This window comes from Delphinapterus leucas, chromosome 3, assembly GCF_059928025.1.
Source record: "Delphinapterus leucas isolate spDelLeu-1000000601 "Yukka" chromosome 3, BTC_Dleu_Yukka2, whole genome shotgun sequence".
Taxonomy (NCBI): Eukaryota; Metazoa; Chordata; class Mammalia; order Artiodactyla; family Monodontidae; genus Delphinapterus; species Delphinapterus leucas.
The window spans coordinates 39,782,744-39,802,104 of NC_143131.1; the positions used below are offsets into that span (position 1 = coordinate 39,782,744).

Sequence of the window (19,361 nt, forward strand, 5' to 3'; positions counted from 1 at the left end):
ATGGCTCACGGGCCCAGCCGCTCCACGGCACGTGGGATCCTCCCAGACTAGGGCACGAACCCGTGTCCCCCGCATCGGCAGGCAGACTCCCAACCACTGCGCCACCAGGGAAGCCCAAAGCAATTTTTAAAGTTGAATCTCCTGGAGGCACTTTGAGCCTCAAGATTTGATGAGTATTTCCTCAAGACCTGTAGGCCTTCTTTACACATTTAAAGGAGACACATAAAATGTGTACTAGGATTGTGTGTTTGTGTGTGTGTATGTGTGTCCATGTGTTTAGTATCTGTTAGTTCATTAGGATGGAAAGGCGGGGGCAAGAGAAAAAGACTGAGGAAAGAAAAAGAAAAGGGAAGGTAAGAAAAGGAATAAGGGAAGGAAATGTATATGATATATCTATCCTTCACTAGGTTAAATTTGGCAAATGGAGGAAAGAAGGTTAAAAGAGCATGTACATGATCAAAATAATCAAAAGATGATAATAGTTTCTGCCTTTGCAGAGACCAAAGTGCATAAATACAAGGATTTATTATATTTACCCAGTAGGAATATTTATAAAACCACAGGAAGGAAATGAGTCTGAGTGCAGAGGGACTATAGGGAGGGATGAAGGAGGGGACCATCTGAAATCATGGCAGTGATGAGTCAGGCCATTCTGCTACTGATGGGACTTTGGGGATAGAATTCGTATTTTGTCATAGCAGCTAGCTGGATTTCACAATTTTTAGGAAAAAGTAAACAATTTCTCATGTGTGCTGGTAAATTAATGTGAAGCAAAGCCCAAGATAGTTAATATGGCAACAGACTGCATTTCCCAAATACCATCAGGGACAGTGACATTCACTTATCTATCAGAGAATATGGGTTTTTCATGAAGATAATTACCCAACTTGAACAACAACTAGTCTCTATTATGAGACTGAGACCTTTAAAGTTTTGGTTTAATGATGGTAAGAGTAAAATACTTTGAGTTTATTTTCTCCTATGGGGGAGAACTGTGGATTACATTCTGGGGTTTGTCCTTACTTGATGAAATCAAAAGCAGGCAACCTTTGTGCGTCTCCAAATTATTTTTAAATTTTATGGGCTCCTAAAATCCCAAGTCCTGGAGCCACTGATACAGAACACCAAAGCATATTCTCACAGTCTAGGAATGCAATAACTCAGACACCTAGAGGAGTATTATAAAAGGTCTGAGTTGGGAGGGCTAAATAAATAAATAAATTCAAGAGACTGCTACAAGAGAGGTACAAATAACCTGGCAGCCTGATCTTTCAAACTAAAACCTGTGTTTTAAACTGGGGGAGGGAGCACTGGGAAGACACTGTGAAGCTCCATTTTCAAGGTCACCACTTATGATTCAATAGAAAGCACATGATGCCTTTTTTTTCAGCTCTATTTTTAGTATTGTAATAATAATTTTAAAAATTGAGGATTTATTTGTTTATTTTCTACCACAACAATTATTTTGTGAACACAACAGGATTTTAGGATTTTAGATGATGGCATAAGATCCAAGACCTTTACATAATGGTAAAGATTTATTTCAGCCCAAAAACTAGATATTTTCTTCCCGACAAATTTGAGGATTTAGAATTCTAAGAATATAATGCTAAAGTTATTACTCTACAAATTATTAGTACTGACCTTTGAAATTAAATGTGCCCCTTTGTTCCTTTTTCTCCTCAAAGAAACAAGAGTAACTTCCCATTTGTTCGCTATTAACGATGGTGAACCTAAAGATAATTTAAGTTATTAATACAGGCTTAGTTCTCAAAAAACTCTCCTCAATGAAAATGAAAGACTCAGCCGTTAATCAAAATTTAAAGATGAAAAAAATTTGTAAATGTGCAAATTAGAATATTAGCATAACATTCAAGTGACAGCAAAGGAAAGGATGCTCATTCAGGAAAATATTTAGAATTTAATTTCATCTAGCCATACAGGTTAAAATTTTGTTTACTCACATGTATTGGGTATACAGGATGCTTCCTGTTGCATTGATGAGATAGTTATTCTCAAGTAGTTCATCACCTTTTTTCCAAGTCACATTTACTGAATTCAAATCTCCAGATGTCATGAATTGGCATGTGAGTTCTATATTAGAAGGTCTTTCTAAAGTGATATTTTTTTCGACTGGCATATTGGAATGTTCTGTTTACCACAAAAGAAAACAAACAAACAAAAAGATGTTGTAAAAGTTACATTTAGGGGAAATCCAAGATATAAAAAAGTTTAAATAATCAACAATAGGGCTATATCAGCAGTTTCCTAATGTAACAACAGTGCTATATCAACAGTTTCCTAATGTAATATTCCTTTGAAGAATTATTCCTCTATAACATATATTTAGTTCCCTTTATTATTTTCTTTCATAGGCACAGCTGAAGAGAAGTTTTGTTACAACAGTAATGGAATCACAAAAGCCTAACGCTGTGATCTTAGTCTGCTTAAACTCACTAGCTGACAAGGATACAGGGGGAAGAGTACTGTTGAAAGAAGTGCCATGTGCTCTGACAGTGTAGAAACAGTACAACTGTAGAAACAAACAGAAACTAGTAAGGAGAGAAAGGAGTGACTGTTTCAGCTCTTTCAGTAATCATGTTATTGGTAGTTACTACAAGAAAGTTTTGTGTGTAATGTGGGTTTGTGTGATATACCAATTCTATCATTCCCAGTCTTCTTACTCCTTAAGAATTTGTAGGGATGGGATAAAGATACAGTGGTGAGACAGAAGAATTTAAATAAACATCTTGCAGTTCTGAATTTTCACTGCATTTGAAATATCAGTACAAAGCCATTAGGTGATATATCTATATATAAATATGTAGGTATAGATATTGATATATATATCCAACTTAGAGCCAGCTTTTTAAAATTTTGAACAGTGGTAAATAAAGAAAAAAATATCAAGTAAGCACACTGCTCTTCCTATTCTAAATGTACCACTGGTAACCAAATAATAAAGGAAGATAACTTTCTCTTTATAGAATTCCAGCAAATAAATGAAGAAATCATAGAAATACAGTACAATGATGCAGGAAACCCTGGTGAATCATGAATCCAGTCATTTTGCATCAACTACTGCAATCATCTCAAAAACAGAATTGTGTGTCTCCTGAGGAGGAACACCCCACTACCTAAGAAGTAATCTTGTCCAAAAAAAAAAAAATAAAGTGGAAGGGGGCAGAGCATGGGCTCTAGGCACTCAGGCAGTAGTTGTGGCACGTGGGCTCAGTAGTTGTGGCTTGCACGCTGTAGAGCACAGGCTCAGTAGTTGTGGCACACGGGCTTAGTTGCTCCGCGGCATGTGGGATCTTCCCAGACCAGGGCTCAAACCTGTGTCCCCTGCTTTGGCAGGCGGATTCTTAACCACTGCGCCCCAGGAATGTACACCTATGTAATAAAACAATTTTAAAAAGCAAGGAAGTGACTATACAAAAATCAGAACAGTGATGGTTACTTTTAATGGGAAGGAAAGGGCTGTGTTTGGGAGAGGGCACTGCATTATATAAACATTTCTCCATCTCATGCTCAATAGTATAGTATCATTAAAAGTAGAATGCAGAGCCAAAATGTAGAAAGAAAAAAAATAGAACTTAAAATAGCATAACATCACTTTTAATTACATTTAAAACTTCACAAAAGTGCTTCCTTAAGCAATGACTACGTGCAAAGTTTTGCCAACAGTGAAGTACAACTAGTGTGAAGTGCTTTGTGAGCACATGCTTGAAATAACTGCTCGTGTAATTCTAAAATTGCTGAATTGAATTTTATGCCCAAAAAGTAAAACAAAACAAAACAAAAACCCTAGCTATGGGAAGACCTTAACAAAATTCAATTATACAGGGAAAAAAATTGAGTCAGTAAAACTGAAGGGATTTATACATTTCAGATGTACATGCAGAAATTATACTAGGTACTAGTAATAGGAGAAAATGCTTCAAGATCTGCTGTATTTGGTTCTGAGCTTCTGTTTTCTATAAATTTTCCTCACTTCATCTTTAGCTCTATGACAGCCTTAAAACTTAGTCCTGTCTGTCAAAGAAATTTACTTCGTTAGCCAATTTCTTAAGAGTTTTCTACACACAGTCTCTGTCCTCACCCATGTTCTCATTTCAATATAGCATATTCTAGTATCTTACCACATTACAGAAAGTGCTTTCTCTTGGGTTAAAAATGGCCTATTTAACCTGATGACCTCTTTTCAGAGCTCATGTTTTGTTTGATGTCTCTGAAATATCAGATGTTGCCAGAGACTACCTACTCCTAGAAATTCCCTTTACTTCACTCCTATTTCATGATCCTAACATTCTGCTAGCCACACCAATTCTTCCAACTACCCCTAAATGTTGGTCTCCCTTGGGACTTTGCTCTCTGGTCTCCTTACTTTTCTGTTTGACACTCCCATGTTGGATTCAACTATTATTTCTAATATCCTTTATTTGTAAAACTCTTGGCTCCATTCAAGACTTCCTTCTTGATCCCCAGGCCCACAGCTCCAGTTGCCTACTGAGCATCTAAACCTAGATATCCCAAAGGTTCTTCAAACTCAAAATATCCGAGGGAGATGCATTAGCCTTCTCTTCTCCTGACCCCTAAGATTAAATCACATCCAGTAGAATTCAGTCGATTCTTACCTCTGAAATGTCAATCAGATTTGCTCAGTTGTCTCCAACTCTTCTTACTGTAGGGCTTTGATGGGGTTGAGAACATGCTATCCCTAAAATATGGCACCTTGGTATACTAAATGTCTTAAGCTGAAGGAGTTTGTGAAAATAGCAGAAGCAGAAAGGTCACTCTGACATTCCCCCTGTGCTTCTCCCTTGAAACAGGTCATAAAACCTTCATGGGAGAGGTGCCTTCTCTATAGCTGGGGGAAAGGAGCATCCTTATCTCCACAGACAAAGGGACACATAGAGAATTCTAACATATAGGATTTGCTAAATTTCCCCCAGTTTATTACACTTATCTCATACTCTCTGATCTATCATATTCTCCCACGACTCTCCACTCTTCATCAAGCCTAGCATAAAAATACTCAGATTTAACTGTTTCTTTGGGTCCTCCTCTCCTTATGAAGGATGCTGTGTCACATAAAACTTAAATTAATTTGTATGCTTTAATCCTGTTAAACTATGTTTGTCAGTTTAATTTTCAGACCCAGTTAGGGACCCTAAGAGGGTCAAGGAAAACTTTTTCCTCCCCTACACCTTCATTACCTTTCACCAGGATGAGAAAAATGACTTCCTAACTTCTCTTGGCTACAGTTTCTCCTCCTCTACATGTTTTTTTTAACAACACCAAAATTGTCCTTCTAAAGTAAAACTCAGATTGTTATTCTACTCTGATTAGGTACCTTTAATTTGCCAAAAAAAGTATACTTTTTTTTTGTTTTTAATTCGTGGTAGTAACACAAGACCTACCCTCTTATCTGTAGGCACAATGTTGTACAGTAGATCTCTAGAACTTATTCACCTTGCTTAACTGAAACTTAGACATTTGACTAATACCTCCCCATTTCCCACCCCTCCCCAACCCCTGGCAACCACCACTCTATTCTTTGCTTCTGTGAATTTGACTGTTTTAGATACATCATGTCACAATAGCCAAGATGTGGAAACAACCCAAACGTCAGTGGATGAATGGACAAAAACAATGTGGTGTATACAAACAATGGAACATCCCTCATCCTTTAAAAAGGAGGAAATTCATTTGACAATATGCCACAACATGGATGAACCCCAAGGACACCAGGCCCAATGAAATAAGGCATCCAGAGAAGGACAAACACTGCACGATTCCACGCATATGGAGGGGTCTGCATTTTGGCAGTCTCTGCTCATAGTAGTTACAGCCTTTTTTTGGTACTGCATGCCTCCTTTGAAGACTGAACTGGTTTGGTTTATCTTCCTGCTTTGTGTATGAAAGGAAAGCTTAGCTTATAAATAAAGAAGAGGCCTCAGGAGGTCAAAATGCCTAGGACACGTGGTAGGTGGACCATCACTCAACTCTACAAAAGACTCTCACATCTGGCAAAACTCTGCTTTAGGAATAAAATCTTTGTAGACGTCTGTGAGTCTCCTCCCTAGGTCTGAGCTGAGCTGATTCCTGCTGCATGCTGCTCAACCCAAGTCTAACTCGTGCAGGGTTCCCCTGCTCAGAACGAGGAGGCCCAGGCCTCGCTCCAGGGCATGGAGCTGTAAGAGGCTCCGGCAGTCAGAGCACCCAGAAAAGGCTGTTTGACTCTTGCATTATTTCTTTGGCACCTCGTGAGGCTGATGACAAACTTTCCTGGGGAGAACTGGCAGGGAGATGTAGCTGCATTATCACCCCTAGCAGGAAACAGTATAGAGATATTAACATTCCAGAAGGTGATTCCAGGGCACTGTGCTCTTCTTGGTGATGTGGTTCACTGGAGCCTCCTAAGTTAGAATATGAATTATTACCCCATTTCACAAGAGAGCAGCCCAATGTCAGGGGCTCTGTGCCTGAGGTTACTTACAGGGCAAAACAAAGTATATTTATATTGAACATCTCAGTTTCCCCATTTATAAAATGGGACAATACATATTTCATAAGATAGTAGAAAGGATTAAATGAACTATCATAAGAAAAGTATTAGTAATATAGTAATTGCTGAATAATTACACACTTCCTCCCTATCACCATTTCTCATTTGGGTAGTATAACAAAAGTTATCATGTATGTTGCTAAAAGTTATACATTGATTATATCATTTAATCTTCACAGAAGTTCTACGGGGTAAGTACCATTATTCTCATCACTATTTCATAGATGAGAAAATTGAGGCAAAGAGAGGTCGACTATCTTGCCCAAAACCATGCATCAAGATAATAACAGAAGAGAATCTCAAATTTAGGTGTGACTGAGTCCAGATTCTCACAACCAACTCTCAAAGATATGAAATGCTCATGACAGTGAAATTAACTTCATCACTTTCAAACTACTGAACCAAGGTTTTAAATGAAAGAAAACATTAAAAGAAGATGAAACAAATTTATAATTTAGCAATGTGATGATAGATGATGTGATCAACTTTTTTTAATTTAAAAAAATTTTTCTCTTCCAGTTTGAGATATAATTGGCATACAGCACTATATAAGTTTAAGGTGTACAGAATAATGTTGTGATTTACATACCTTATGAAATGATTACCACAGTAAGTTTAGGGACCATCCATCACTTCATAGAGATACAAAATAAATGAAAAAGAAAAAATATTTTTTCCTTGATCAACATATTTTAAACATTCATACTTTCAACTAAATGCTTCTATTAAAACCGCAATGTAACCTTTCTTCTTGCCAAGCCATCCTCCAAGCCCTAATTGTTATCTCACTGTTTTTTATACTTTGCTGATGTTTTGCAGCCTGATTTCCTTCCTGTCAGGAAATCACAAGCATCAAAAATACGTAGAAAGTTTTATCCCTAATACTAAAATATTTTTTGGTTAGCCAGAAAACTAATGTGTCCATTTAACTCAGTGGACAATGTTTCAACTTCCCCAAAACTCCACAACTGCAATGCATTTCTGCTGTTTTAGAATGTTATAAAAACATCCATGACATCGATATTTCCAAGACCGTACCCATTTGCTCGGTTTCTGAACTACACTTTTAAAAAGAATGTTCTTTAAATCATACAGTAATTTACCTCTAAATACTCTCTTAAAAATTTAAGGGTAAGCTGGGACAAAGAGAGTGGCATGGACATATATACACTACCAAATGTAAAATAGATAGCTAGTGGGAAGCAGCCGCATAGCACAGGGAGATCAGCTCGGTGCTTTGTGACCACCTAGAGGGGTGGGATAGGGAGGGTGCGAGGGAGGGAGATGCAAGAGGGAAGAGATATGGGGATATATGTATATGTATAACTGATTCACTTTGTTGTAAAGCAGAAACTAACACATAATTGTAAAGCAGTTATACTCGAATAAAGATGTTAAAAAAAAAAGTATATGGACCTTTCTTAACATCAAAAACACAAACAGGGGCTTCCCTGGTGGTGCAGTGGTTGAGAATCTGCCTGCTAACGCAGGGGACACGGGTTGGAGCCCTGGTCTGGGAGGATCCCACATGCCACGGAGCAACTAGGCCCGTGAGCCACAACTACTGAGCCTGCGCGTCTGGAGCCTGTGCTCCGCAACAAGAGAGGCCACGACAGTGAGAGCCCAGCGCACCGTGATGAAGAGTGGCCCCCGCTTGCCACAACTAGAGAAAGCCCTCACACAGAAATGAAGACCCAACACAGCAAAAATTAATTAATTAATTAATAAACTCCTACCCCCAACATCTTCTAAAAAAAACACAAGCAACCTGATTAAAAAATGGGCAGAGGACCTGAACAGACGTTCTTCCAGAGAGACATACAGATGGCCAACAAGCATGTGAAAAGATGCTCAACATCACTCATCATCAGAGAAATGCAAATCAGAAGCACAATGAGATAGCACCTCACACCTGTCAGAATGGCTATTGCCAAAAAGACAACAAATAGCAAGTACCGGAGAGGATGTGGAGAAAAGGGAACCCTTGTGCACTATTGGTGGGAATGTGAATTGGTGCAGCTCTTACAGAAAACACTATGGAAGTTTCTCAAAAAATTAGAATTACCATACGATCCAGCAATTCCACTCCTGGGTATCTATCCGAAGAAAACAAAAACACTAATTCAAAAAGATATACGTACCCCTATGTCCACTGCAGCATTATTTACAATTGCCAAGATATGGAAGTAACCTAAGTGCCCATTAATAGATAAATGGATAAAGAAGATGTGGTGTACACACAGACACACACACACACACACACACACACACACACTGGAATATTACTCAGCCATAAAAAAAGAATGAAATCTTGCCATTTGCAACAACATGAATGACCTAGAGGGTATTATGCAAACTGAAATAAGTCAGACAGAGAAAGATAATTACTGTATGATTTCACCTATATGTGGAATCTAAAAAACAAATGAACAAACATAACCAAACAGAAACAGAGTCACAGATACAGAGAACAAACAGGTGGCTGCCAGAGGGGAGGTGGATATAGGGTTGAGAGAAATAGGTGAGGGAGATTAGGAGGTATAAACTTCTAGTTACAAAATGAATAAGTCACAAATGTGAAATGTACAGTGTTGGGAATATAGCCAATAATAATGTAACATATTTGGTGACAGATGGTATAGACTTAGCTATACTTATAGTGGTGATCATTTTGAAATATATAGCAATATCTAATCACTAAAATGTGCTCCAGGAACTAACATAGTGTTGTGGAATCAATTATACTTCAAAAACAAACTCATAGAAAAAGAGATCAGATCTGTGGTTACCAGAGGCAGGGGTGAGGGGAAGGGAAACTGGATGGTGGCCAAAAGGTACAAACTTCCAGTTACAAGATAAATAAGTACTAGGGATGTAATGTACAATATGAGAAATATGATTAACACCTGCTGTATGTCATGTTAATACTGTACTGAACACTGGAAATATGCTAAGACAGTAGATTTCAAGTGCATTCTACACATACAAAAAATAACTGTGAGATGGTATGTTAATTAGTTTGCTTGACTGTAGTAATATATATATCCATATAGTCATGTTGTACATCTTAATTATATAGTGTTTATTAAAAATTATATATATATGGAAAATTTTAACTATAATAGATAACCTAAGTCAAATGAGATCTAAATCATCACAGGTGATAATAGAGTATCATAAAAATACTAATTCTCCCCCAAATTAATCTATAGATTCAGTGAAAAATCAGTCAAAATCCAAAAAGTATTTTTTATGGAACTTGATTACAAACAAAAAACCCACATGAAAGAGTAAAAGTCCAGGAAATAGGAAAAGTTATCTTTTAAAAAAAGAACAGGGGCTTCCCTGGTGGCACAGTGGTTGAGAGTCCGCCTGCCGATGCAGGGGACACGGGTTCGTGCCCCGGTCCGGGAAGATCCCACATGCCGCGGAGCGGCTGGGCCTGTGAGCCATGGCCGCTGAGCCTGCGCATCCGGAGCCTGTGCTCCGCAACGGGAGAGGCCACAACAGTGAGAGGCCCGCGTACCGCAAAAAAAAAAAAAAAAAGAACAAAAGTATGAAGTATAATGTTTCAAAAATTAATATTTGTTAGTGCTGCTAGAAAACACCTAGAAAATTAATGGAATAAATAAGCAGAATTTTTCAGAAGCAAGTTGGAAACTATTAGTGGATCAGGAAATCAATTTGGTAGTTACCACCAGATTTGTTTTTTAATGGGTTGTAAGGAAAGAGAAATTATCAAGTGTAACACATCTATTAGGTGTGGGTGTTGCTTGACGTGTGGGTGCATGCATGGTAGTGCATCAGTTTACAAGGTAAGTTGTTCCTTAGTGTAGCACTATAAAAAGTTTGAAAAACATTGAAACAGTAGAGACACAGAATAGCATATGGGAATTTGGAATATGATTAGTGTGCTACTTCACAGCAGTAGGAAAAAGAACTGTTCAGTAAAGGGTGTTGGGACATTAGCTATCTATATAAAATAGTAATAAAGTTAGTGCTCTATCGCACACAATACGTAAAACCATATTTTAAATGGTTTAAAAACTGAAGGTTAAAAACTCCTATTAAGAACTCCTATGAAAATATTAGGAGAAATGTGTAAATGAAATTTCTACACAATAAAAAACACCATGTAAAATTTTAAAGACAAGAAAGAACATTTGCAACTTTTATAAAAAGTACAGATTAGTACTCAAAATGTATAGCTGTCTCATTTACATAAATTGAAGAATTTATAAGCCCAATAGGAAAATGAATAAAGGGTATTAACAGATAAACATACACAGATATAAGTATGCCTAACTCCAGGATGCAAATTAAAACAATAATAGTACAGTTTTTCACACTCAGAAAAGTGAAGAGTTTAATACTATCAAGGTTGGTCAGGATCTAGAGAAAATTATACTCAAATATGCAGATAGGGGGAAGGGGTAAATTGTCAGGCTACTTTGGAGGGCAGTTTGCAAGTATGTATTAAAATTAAAATGTGCATAGTTTCTAACTCAGCAATTCTACTTGTGGCAATTATTCTAGAGGAACACACACAACCATGCCCAGAAAGAGATATGTAGAAGTGTTCATTGCTCATGGTTTACAATAGAAAAAAATTCAAACAAACTCAGATCTAGTGGGTAGAGGCCAAGGATGCTGCTAAACATCCTACAATGCCCTGAACATGCTCCCCCCAACTCCAGCAACAAAGAGTTATCCAACCCAAAGTGTCAATATTTATGCTAATGAGAAACCCTAGTGTAAAACAAAAGTTGCTAACAGCCACTACCAATTGTGTTACTATGGGTGATCCCTCTTCTGCCTTCTCTTTCACTCTCTGTGTATATTAGGATTCACATTTTTTTTCTTCTGTACATCTACAGTCTACATAAGATTTGATAACTGGTGGTCTGCTTCTGAGAAACATCCTAAACATGTGCACCTCATTGGAGTCATTCTGGGATCTTCCCTGCAACAAAGTGTCTGAGCAGCCAAATGTAAGGGACTCTCGCTTCTTTTCTTTTTTCAATCTGATTGACCAGGCACTTGAACCAGGAATCTGAATGGTCCTAATACAACTTCTTGTCTAGCTGGTCTAAGCAACATAGCTGCCTTTCCTGACCTTGACTAATCTTCCCAAATTTTACTCCATGCCTTAATATATGTATCTGTAGCTCCAATGCCTGCTTTGTCTACCTCCCTGTCTCACGAGGTCCTTGCCAGGCCAGCTGCTCACATCTCAAAATGATAAATAAAATGTGCCCGTGGGGAGAGCCTATGCCAACATTACCAGGGTAGTCAAGAAAGCTGCCAGCTGATGCTTTGGTTTTAACCTCTTGGGTTAAACTATAACACACTAATGGAGGCACCAAACACTATAATATGCACAGAGAAAGAAAAAAATAAAACAATAAAGAAATACTCTAATTGCTATAATACAATGACTTCTGAATATTGACATTGGGAAACCTAGCACAGTCATGTTAAAATAGTCCATTATTAAAAGATCAATTTTTGAAACACAGTGACATCAGACAACTGGAAAAAAAAGAAAAAAACACTTCATGCTTAGTGAAGTCAATTATACTTTTACAAAGATATCCATCATCTCGGCAAATGCAATTTCCAAGACAAACCTGTTTAGCAAAGGGCAATCAAAATACCTTTGTTTTCATTGTTTTTGAAACTTCTTTCCATAGTCTCATAGCGAATCTAAGTTTCCTTAAAATAGGTATAATTGTATTAATAACACTGCTGAAAGAAATGAGTAACTGGGCATTAAGAAAGGCTGCAAAGTATGATGGTTAATAGCGTGGCTAATAGCGTGGCGCCTGGTGTCAGACAGTCTGGGTTCAAAATCAAACACCCAACTTACCACCTGTGACCATGGTCAGTTCACTTGATCTCTTTGTGCCTCTTTTTCCTCATCTGCAAATTGCAAATAGTAATAGTACCCATTGCTTAGGGTTCTTAGGAGGTTTAAACTAAGTTATATGTAGAAATACATACATGGTACATAGTCGATACCATATGTCTGTTAAGTAAATGATTAGCAGTATTTTAAAAACATAAAACAAGTAAACAGTTAGGCTTTCATGAACCAAAGGTCATGTTTTTCACTCTCCAAGGCACAGGACCTGTTTCCCAGTCTCAAGCATCTTTGAGGAAATGTGCTATGAACTGGGCCAAAAGTTGTCATGCTGGTCCAGAATCTGCAACTAATGTACTACATTTGCATCTCTGTAAAAAAAAATTTTTATCCCAACAGAGAGATCAACTTCTAAAATGGCCAGAGGGGAAGAGAAAATAAGTAACAACACAGAAATGTTAAGCACAATTCAAGTAAACAATGATATGACAAAATATGAAAACATTCTATTTATGAAGTAGATTAAAAATCCTGATGGTAACAATAAGAAGAAAGCCTATGGTTCCTAATAAGCATAAATATGTCTTCAGATTTAAATTCTATATTTCAATAAAGGCAGTTCCTAAGACCAAACTTCTTGATGGGAAGGGTCACAGTTCAGAGATCCTGTGTTTCGAAATTAATGTCAAATCTTTTCTTTTGTCAAATAAAAACAAACCTAGACTTAAATAAGGAGAGACTTTATTCCAGAAGTCTATTGCAATAGGGAAAAATGCTCCAAGCTTTGGATCTACAAGTATCTCACTGTCAAATAGAAAAAGACTTATAGGGAGGGGTAAGCAGGCTAGCAGGAACTTTTGAGAAGAAATGAGGCAACTGTTGGGTAGAAGCAGACAGCACGATTGGGCTGTGGTCATGCATTTACTGCTTGCTCAGACTTGGGGCATGCCAAGTTCAGGGGTCTGGGAGGAAGAGAAAAGCCTGACTAAAGTTTGATCAGGCCAAAGCTGAAGGTGAGTGATGGACAATTGTGAACACCTGCTCTCATGAATACTGTAGGAATACTGGTACCAGAATAAAAGAGTGGTTAGGAGTGAAACCCTCCAAACGGGTTAAGTAAATAACCAACCTGACATCAACTAAAAAGCCCAATTTTTGCTCTCCCTTTGGGCACCTGACCCTTTTTTTCCCAGGCTCCAGCTACACAGGGTAAGTGAGGGGTGTGCTGCTGCCAGCATTACCAGGCTAATCAAAGGATTTGCAAACTTATGTTTTCACATAAATCTCTCTTAAAGAAACATTCCATCCTAACAAAGGAAACCAACAACTAGAACGCGCAAAAAGTAAAAGAAGAAGTAGCAACACAGGAGTGTTGTAATTACTTTTTACAGTAGGAATAAGCTCCAAATACTAGGATGGGGACATCTGGGAACAAACAGGGGTTGCACAAAGTCATAAAAATGTTCTCCTACCAGAAAACTCACTGCAAATATTCCACTGGTATCAGACTGGGGGGAGGGGCACACCTTTAATTCATATTAAACAGAAATAGAGAAACCGTTCTTAAACTAGAGGACAGTTAAAGCCTGGACATATAATTGGATGAAACTTATTAGTGACTTAAAAAATAGGATTAAAATTCTAATTATACTTTTGATATTGTTGCTAAAACAGATAACTACTCTTGCTCATTTAAAGAACTCTGAGATTACTTTTAAAATACTGGAATCCAAAACTGTGAAAAGAGAAAGCAGACTTGAGTTTTATGTCAGGATTCTTCGCTTGATTTTCCATAGCAGTCATAGATAACATCTTTAATTTTTTGCCTAAAGGCCTTCCAGCAGATACATGAATTCTCCTCTCAGTGAACAGTGGTTTGAACAGATGTACCAGCAAGGTGTGATGAAAACCGAAGAGCATCTGCACATCAAAATGAGCCCTCCTCTCGTCCCAGGTGCCCTCCTTCTAGAGAGCATTTAACCCCCATGCCTGGAAAGGCTGCCTCCTCCCTCACACAGGGCACATCAGCCTGGTCGCACGGGACCCCATCACACTGTATTATGACTGTATAAGGTACTGGTGTGTCTCTCCTGCCAGTCTGGCAGGCTTTAGTACTTCATAATTCATACAGTAGCTTAATTAAAAATGAAAAATTATCTGGCATTATATTATTTGAAACACAATACATTTACCAGTCAGTGATATGTTATGACTCTCCAAGGAAAGGTTAGAGTATTTTGCCATCATTTCTTCCCGGACAGGTAGGCTTGTGAAAGATGCAGCTGTAAGAATAAGAACATGTGATTACATATTATTATCAAGGTTAAGTGACTGTCTAAAAGCTAGTTCACAGCAGCTAAAATGGTATATTGTATACTATTAATGAAAAATAATGTTTTCAGAAAGCTCTGATTCACTAGGTCTTACACGCTCCACAGACATTCAGAAACACACTGAGCTATTAAATATAACAAAATTTCCAATTTTTCTGTGTTCTTTTCTTACTGAAAAATCCCTATTGATTACATCAAATGGCTTTAAAAAAAAAACCTTTCCTTATCCTAAAATTCATAGTTTCTTTATAAAACATAAATGAAGATATGGAGAAATTAGATAAGAGTGCCAGGGGAGAAAAAGGACATAGAAAGGCAGAGAGAAGATGAGAGCACAAAAAGGGACAGAGAGACCAAAATAAAGGGCATAAAAAAAGGAATAAGAGAGAGTGCACCGGGCGCTAGAGGACAGAGAACATAAATGGATGGACAGGGAGAGTCTATGCTGCTCTGTTTTCCAGCTATGGTGACGGTCCAGTGTGTCCTCTACCAAACCAACTTTCCATTTTTCTGTCACTTATGTCTTCTTACAAAAACATTCATCGAAGAAACAAGGTTTCCATTTCCACCTGTCCCACTCTCCTCAAAGATTCTTTTTTTTTTTTTTAACACTAGCTACTGTTTTTTTGACTTTAGGACACAGACCTTACCTCCCACGAAAACTACCCCAACTTTACCAAACAAGTCAGAGGAGAAAGGCTCACTATTGTAAACTTGGCTGCATTCTTAAGACCCTTCATTCACTTTAAATTAAACCTGGGCCTTTTTTACACCACATTTTTAATACTGTGCTCAGAAAGTTATTCCTAGTGCAAGATTAGATTTCTAGTTCTTTACTTTTCTTATATGTATGAAAAATGTTATCAAAGCAAGTGATCATTTTTGTTGCTTCAGCTTACACACAGCTTTTCAATATTGCCTAATAAAAAAACCTACCTCGCAGAACCTAGCTCTCCAATTAGCCATATTCCAGAGCTTTTATCACTTCTAATACAGTCTTGGAAGGTGGGATGCACTTTCCCATAAAATAATCCTTTAACAAATAACATACCTAAATCATACCACCCTCTGACAGTGATTATTTAGGAAAATATGCCCTGAGTTTCTCACTAGCCTGTCAGGAATACAAAACTTCTCCTCTACCCACACCTAATATTCATTCATTCCTATTCTCTCTCTCTGTCACTCTCTCTCAAGCACACACGCACATTGCCAAAAAGTCATCTATCAATATGAAAATTCTTTTTTTCTATTATTGGGCATAGCTCACTTACAGGTTGCAGGAAGCCAGGAGGGAGCAGCATCTGGGAACAGCAGATGGGAAAGAAAGAACTGTTCTACTCTATCATCTGTTCTGTGAAGCTTGCAAACATAAGCTTTGATATCTTTGCTTCCTTTGCTAGGGAGACCTTTTTTCTTGGCCTAGTCTATTGCAGAGCAGAATGCCATCATGAAGATCTTCACCACACTTTTTATCCCCGAAACAAGCTCATAACCCTTTTGAGATGGTCTGACTATTATTATTAGCATTATCATTATTCTTAGTCACAGTATCAGCAATAGTAAGGATGACGTAAGCTGAAAAAATGCTGTCATTCTGATTCTCATTTCACTTAAGTACGTGAACACATACAGCATACATGCTTGATGCCAGTAAGGAATATGAAGCTGAGTAAATTTGGTTCCTGGAGGGCTGCATGGATCATAATAATGTTGGTTTAGGCCCACAATTTGTGACTGAGAGTCATTAAAATGTCAGAGTTGCACCCATTTATAGTATTGACTGTAACTAGCCTATGTGGTGTATACAAGTTGGTATGTGAGCTACAGAGTATGAAGTGTGATTTACATCTTTGAAGGACTCTGGAGGTAGACTAGAGCTGGAGATAATGCCAAGGAGATGAGCTCTGAGGCTGGGGTTATCTTCCCATTTTGCATCAACAGGATGTGGATGGATGGGTCCCCCTAGGACCTACATTAGAACAAGGAGAGAAAAGGGGTCTAGGCTTGGCTTGGGCAAAATATAAGCTTATGAAAGTTGAAGGAATAGGAGGAAAAGGAAAAACCAAGCTTCAAGAGTAGGAAACTTTGGATAGTTCCAGAATATAGTAACTGTTGTGGCCACTTCCAATTGCCAACTCATATGTTAAAAATACAAACAGACATCTATAATCCAGCCACCACCTGTATCCTAACTTCCTATTGCCTTTAAAGCATTCATGATCAGGCTCCAGACTCCACTGAAGAAGCCCCAAGTGCAAAAGGGCATGTATAACTGTTGTGATTTTTGTCTTGGGAAAAGTTCCTCTAATAGTCTTGAGTACAAGAGCAGGGCAGTCTGCAGAAGGTGTTAGAATATTAAAGTGAGAAGTTCATTGTTTAGCCAAGATATTTTTTAATCAAAAAAGTGAGAATGTAAACCTTACTGCTTTCAGTAGGAGGACAGCTGGCAGGAGGCTGAGGCAGCTGATGTTAGTGTTAAAGGAAATTGGCAGGAGATTCAGGCAGATGTGGTTTGAATATTTCCCTGAAAGGATTAGGCTGAGTCACAAAAAGAAGTACAGAATGGAGAGTCAGGGATTTGTATCCTGGTCCAAGTTCTGCCAATGACTTGTTACTTGGGGTTTCATTTCATAGAGAAGGGAGGATCAGAAAAGCTGGATAATATTGAGTGATGGTGCCAAGATCATAACACGCATTCCTTAAGTTATCATACTCACTCCTCTATTAATCATTGCTGGAAATTTTCCACTCAGCATTCTTTTACAGGTAGTGGCCAAAATGCCAGCATAAAAGAGTAGCTTTTAGTAGTTGTGACAGAGATTAAAAGATTTTTCTCCCTCTACTTGGGCGATGGGGCATGAGGGTGTTGCATCAAAGAACTGTGTAACATTCTAATTTTCACCTATATTGTTTCATGGGAAATTGCAAAATGATCTCCACTTAGATATCTTTAACATATTACATTTTAAAACAAACATTCCTAGAAGGGTTTATAATTTATGCTATTAACATTTTAAATGAAATAAACATGCTATAATTTCTATTTAATATTAAGGTAACATTTTCACTAGTTTAAATGGGGCCCTATTAAATTGAAGTAAATTGGGAAGAAAAAAAAGATAAACACTAAAAAACTGCATTGGGTTTTAAGATTTGCTTTTATTTAAGTCAGAAAATCAGTTCAACTATACCTCTGTTTAAGAATAAGCATTTTGGGGCTTCCCTGGTGGCGCAGTGGTTCAGAGTCTGCCTGCCAATGCAGGGGACACGGGTTCGAGCCCTGGTATGGGAGGATACCACATACCGCGGAGCAACTTGGCCCGTGCGCCATGGCCGCTGAGCCTGCGCATCCGGAGCCTGTGCTCCGCAACAACAGAGGCCGCGACAGTGAGAGGCCTGCGCACCGCGATGAAGAGTGGCCCCCGCTTGCCACGACTAAAGAAAGCCCTCGCACAGAAATGAAGACCCAACACAGCCATAAATTAATTAATTATTTTTTTTTAAAAAAAAGCATTTTCTCTAACATACCCCCCGCAAATCTCTTATATTTTAAAATCTTGGAAGGGTCTGGACATCATTTAAAGAAAGGTATAAGAAACAGTTATTAGGATAAATACCATTCCCTGCCTTTCTCTCTCTCATCCACATAATGTATTGATTGCTATCAACATGTATAATTAAAATTATTTTAATAAGTCTTAGTTTTAGCGTTCTGATAAATAGCAATATAAATGTGCAACCCAATGACAGAAACACAACCTAGGAATGGATAACATATATTATAAAACAGAGGTTTCAAACTCAGAATATATTTCCCCGTGGAAGCAACACTATCATTATACATAACCATGAGATCCCACACCAAATTGTAAAAGCCATTTAAGCCATGATATAGCTGAACTATAGCATTAAAATATCTAATTATCAATACTACATTTAGAGTTCTACCGCTGGGCTCTAGGAATATAGGATCCCTATCCCCTGTCCCTAGCGGCAGTAGTAAAAGAAGAGAAGGGGAATACGGCTACCTTGATTCCTAGACACTATACCCCAGAGAGAGTTTGTCAAGAAAAGAAGAGGAAAGAAGTTTTGGCAAGAAAATAAATTCCCGATGGGGACATTTATAAGTCAGACTTTCTAAGTCAGGGACAGGTAACAGTCTAGATAGGGAACTCATATTTTTTTATATACATGGGAACTACTGGACAAGAAGGTCATTTTTAGATTAGTTTAAAAAAAATTAAAGAACAATTAAAAAGCCTAATGACAAAAGCAATGTGTACTTTTACACAGCCTTGTAAAACTATTTTTAAAACTTGGTCACATAGAAATGCAAATAAATTGACCTTTTCTTTAAAATATGATTTTTGCAATAAAATATATTTTGAAGGGCAGTGTGGAAACTAATGTTTCAAACTACCTCCACCTGGGTCATTAAGATATTTTAACAGTGAAACTTACGCCAAATAAAACTAGGATTTCTGCTCTTTCTAGAGACTGGGTTTTTTAAATGTTTCACCCACTAGGTTATTCTTTTATAGGACTTAGATTTTGTTTAATGGTTCTCAACTAGAGGTGATTCTCTTCTTCC

The 19,361-nt window shown here is 37.8% G+C and overlaps 1 protein-coding gene across 1 annotated transcript in view; it reads right to left on the reverse strand.

Moving 5' to 3' along the window:
- EMB (embigin) overlaps positions 1-19,361 on the reverse strand; it is a 42,650-nt gene that overhangs the window by 14,928 nt on the left and 8,361 nt on the right. The window contains exons 3-5 of the mRNA XM_022597843.2: positions 14,627-14,716; positions 1,965-2,151; positions 1,645-1,733 (exon numbers count right to left, since the gene is read on the reverse strand). Of these exons, the coding sequence (XP_022453551.2) occupies positions 1,645-1,733; positions 1,965-2,151; positions 14,627-14,716 (366 nt within the window). The remainder of the gene's footprint in view (positions 1-1,644; positions 1,734-1,964; positions 2,152-14,626; positions 14,717-19,361) is intronic.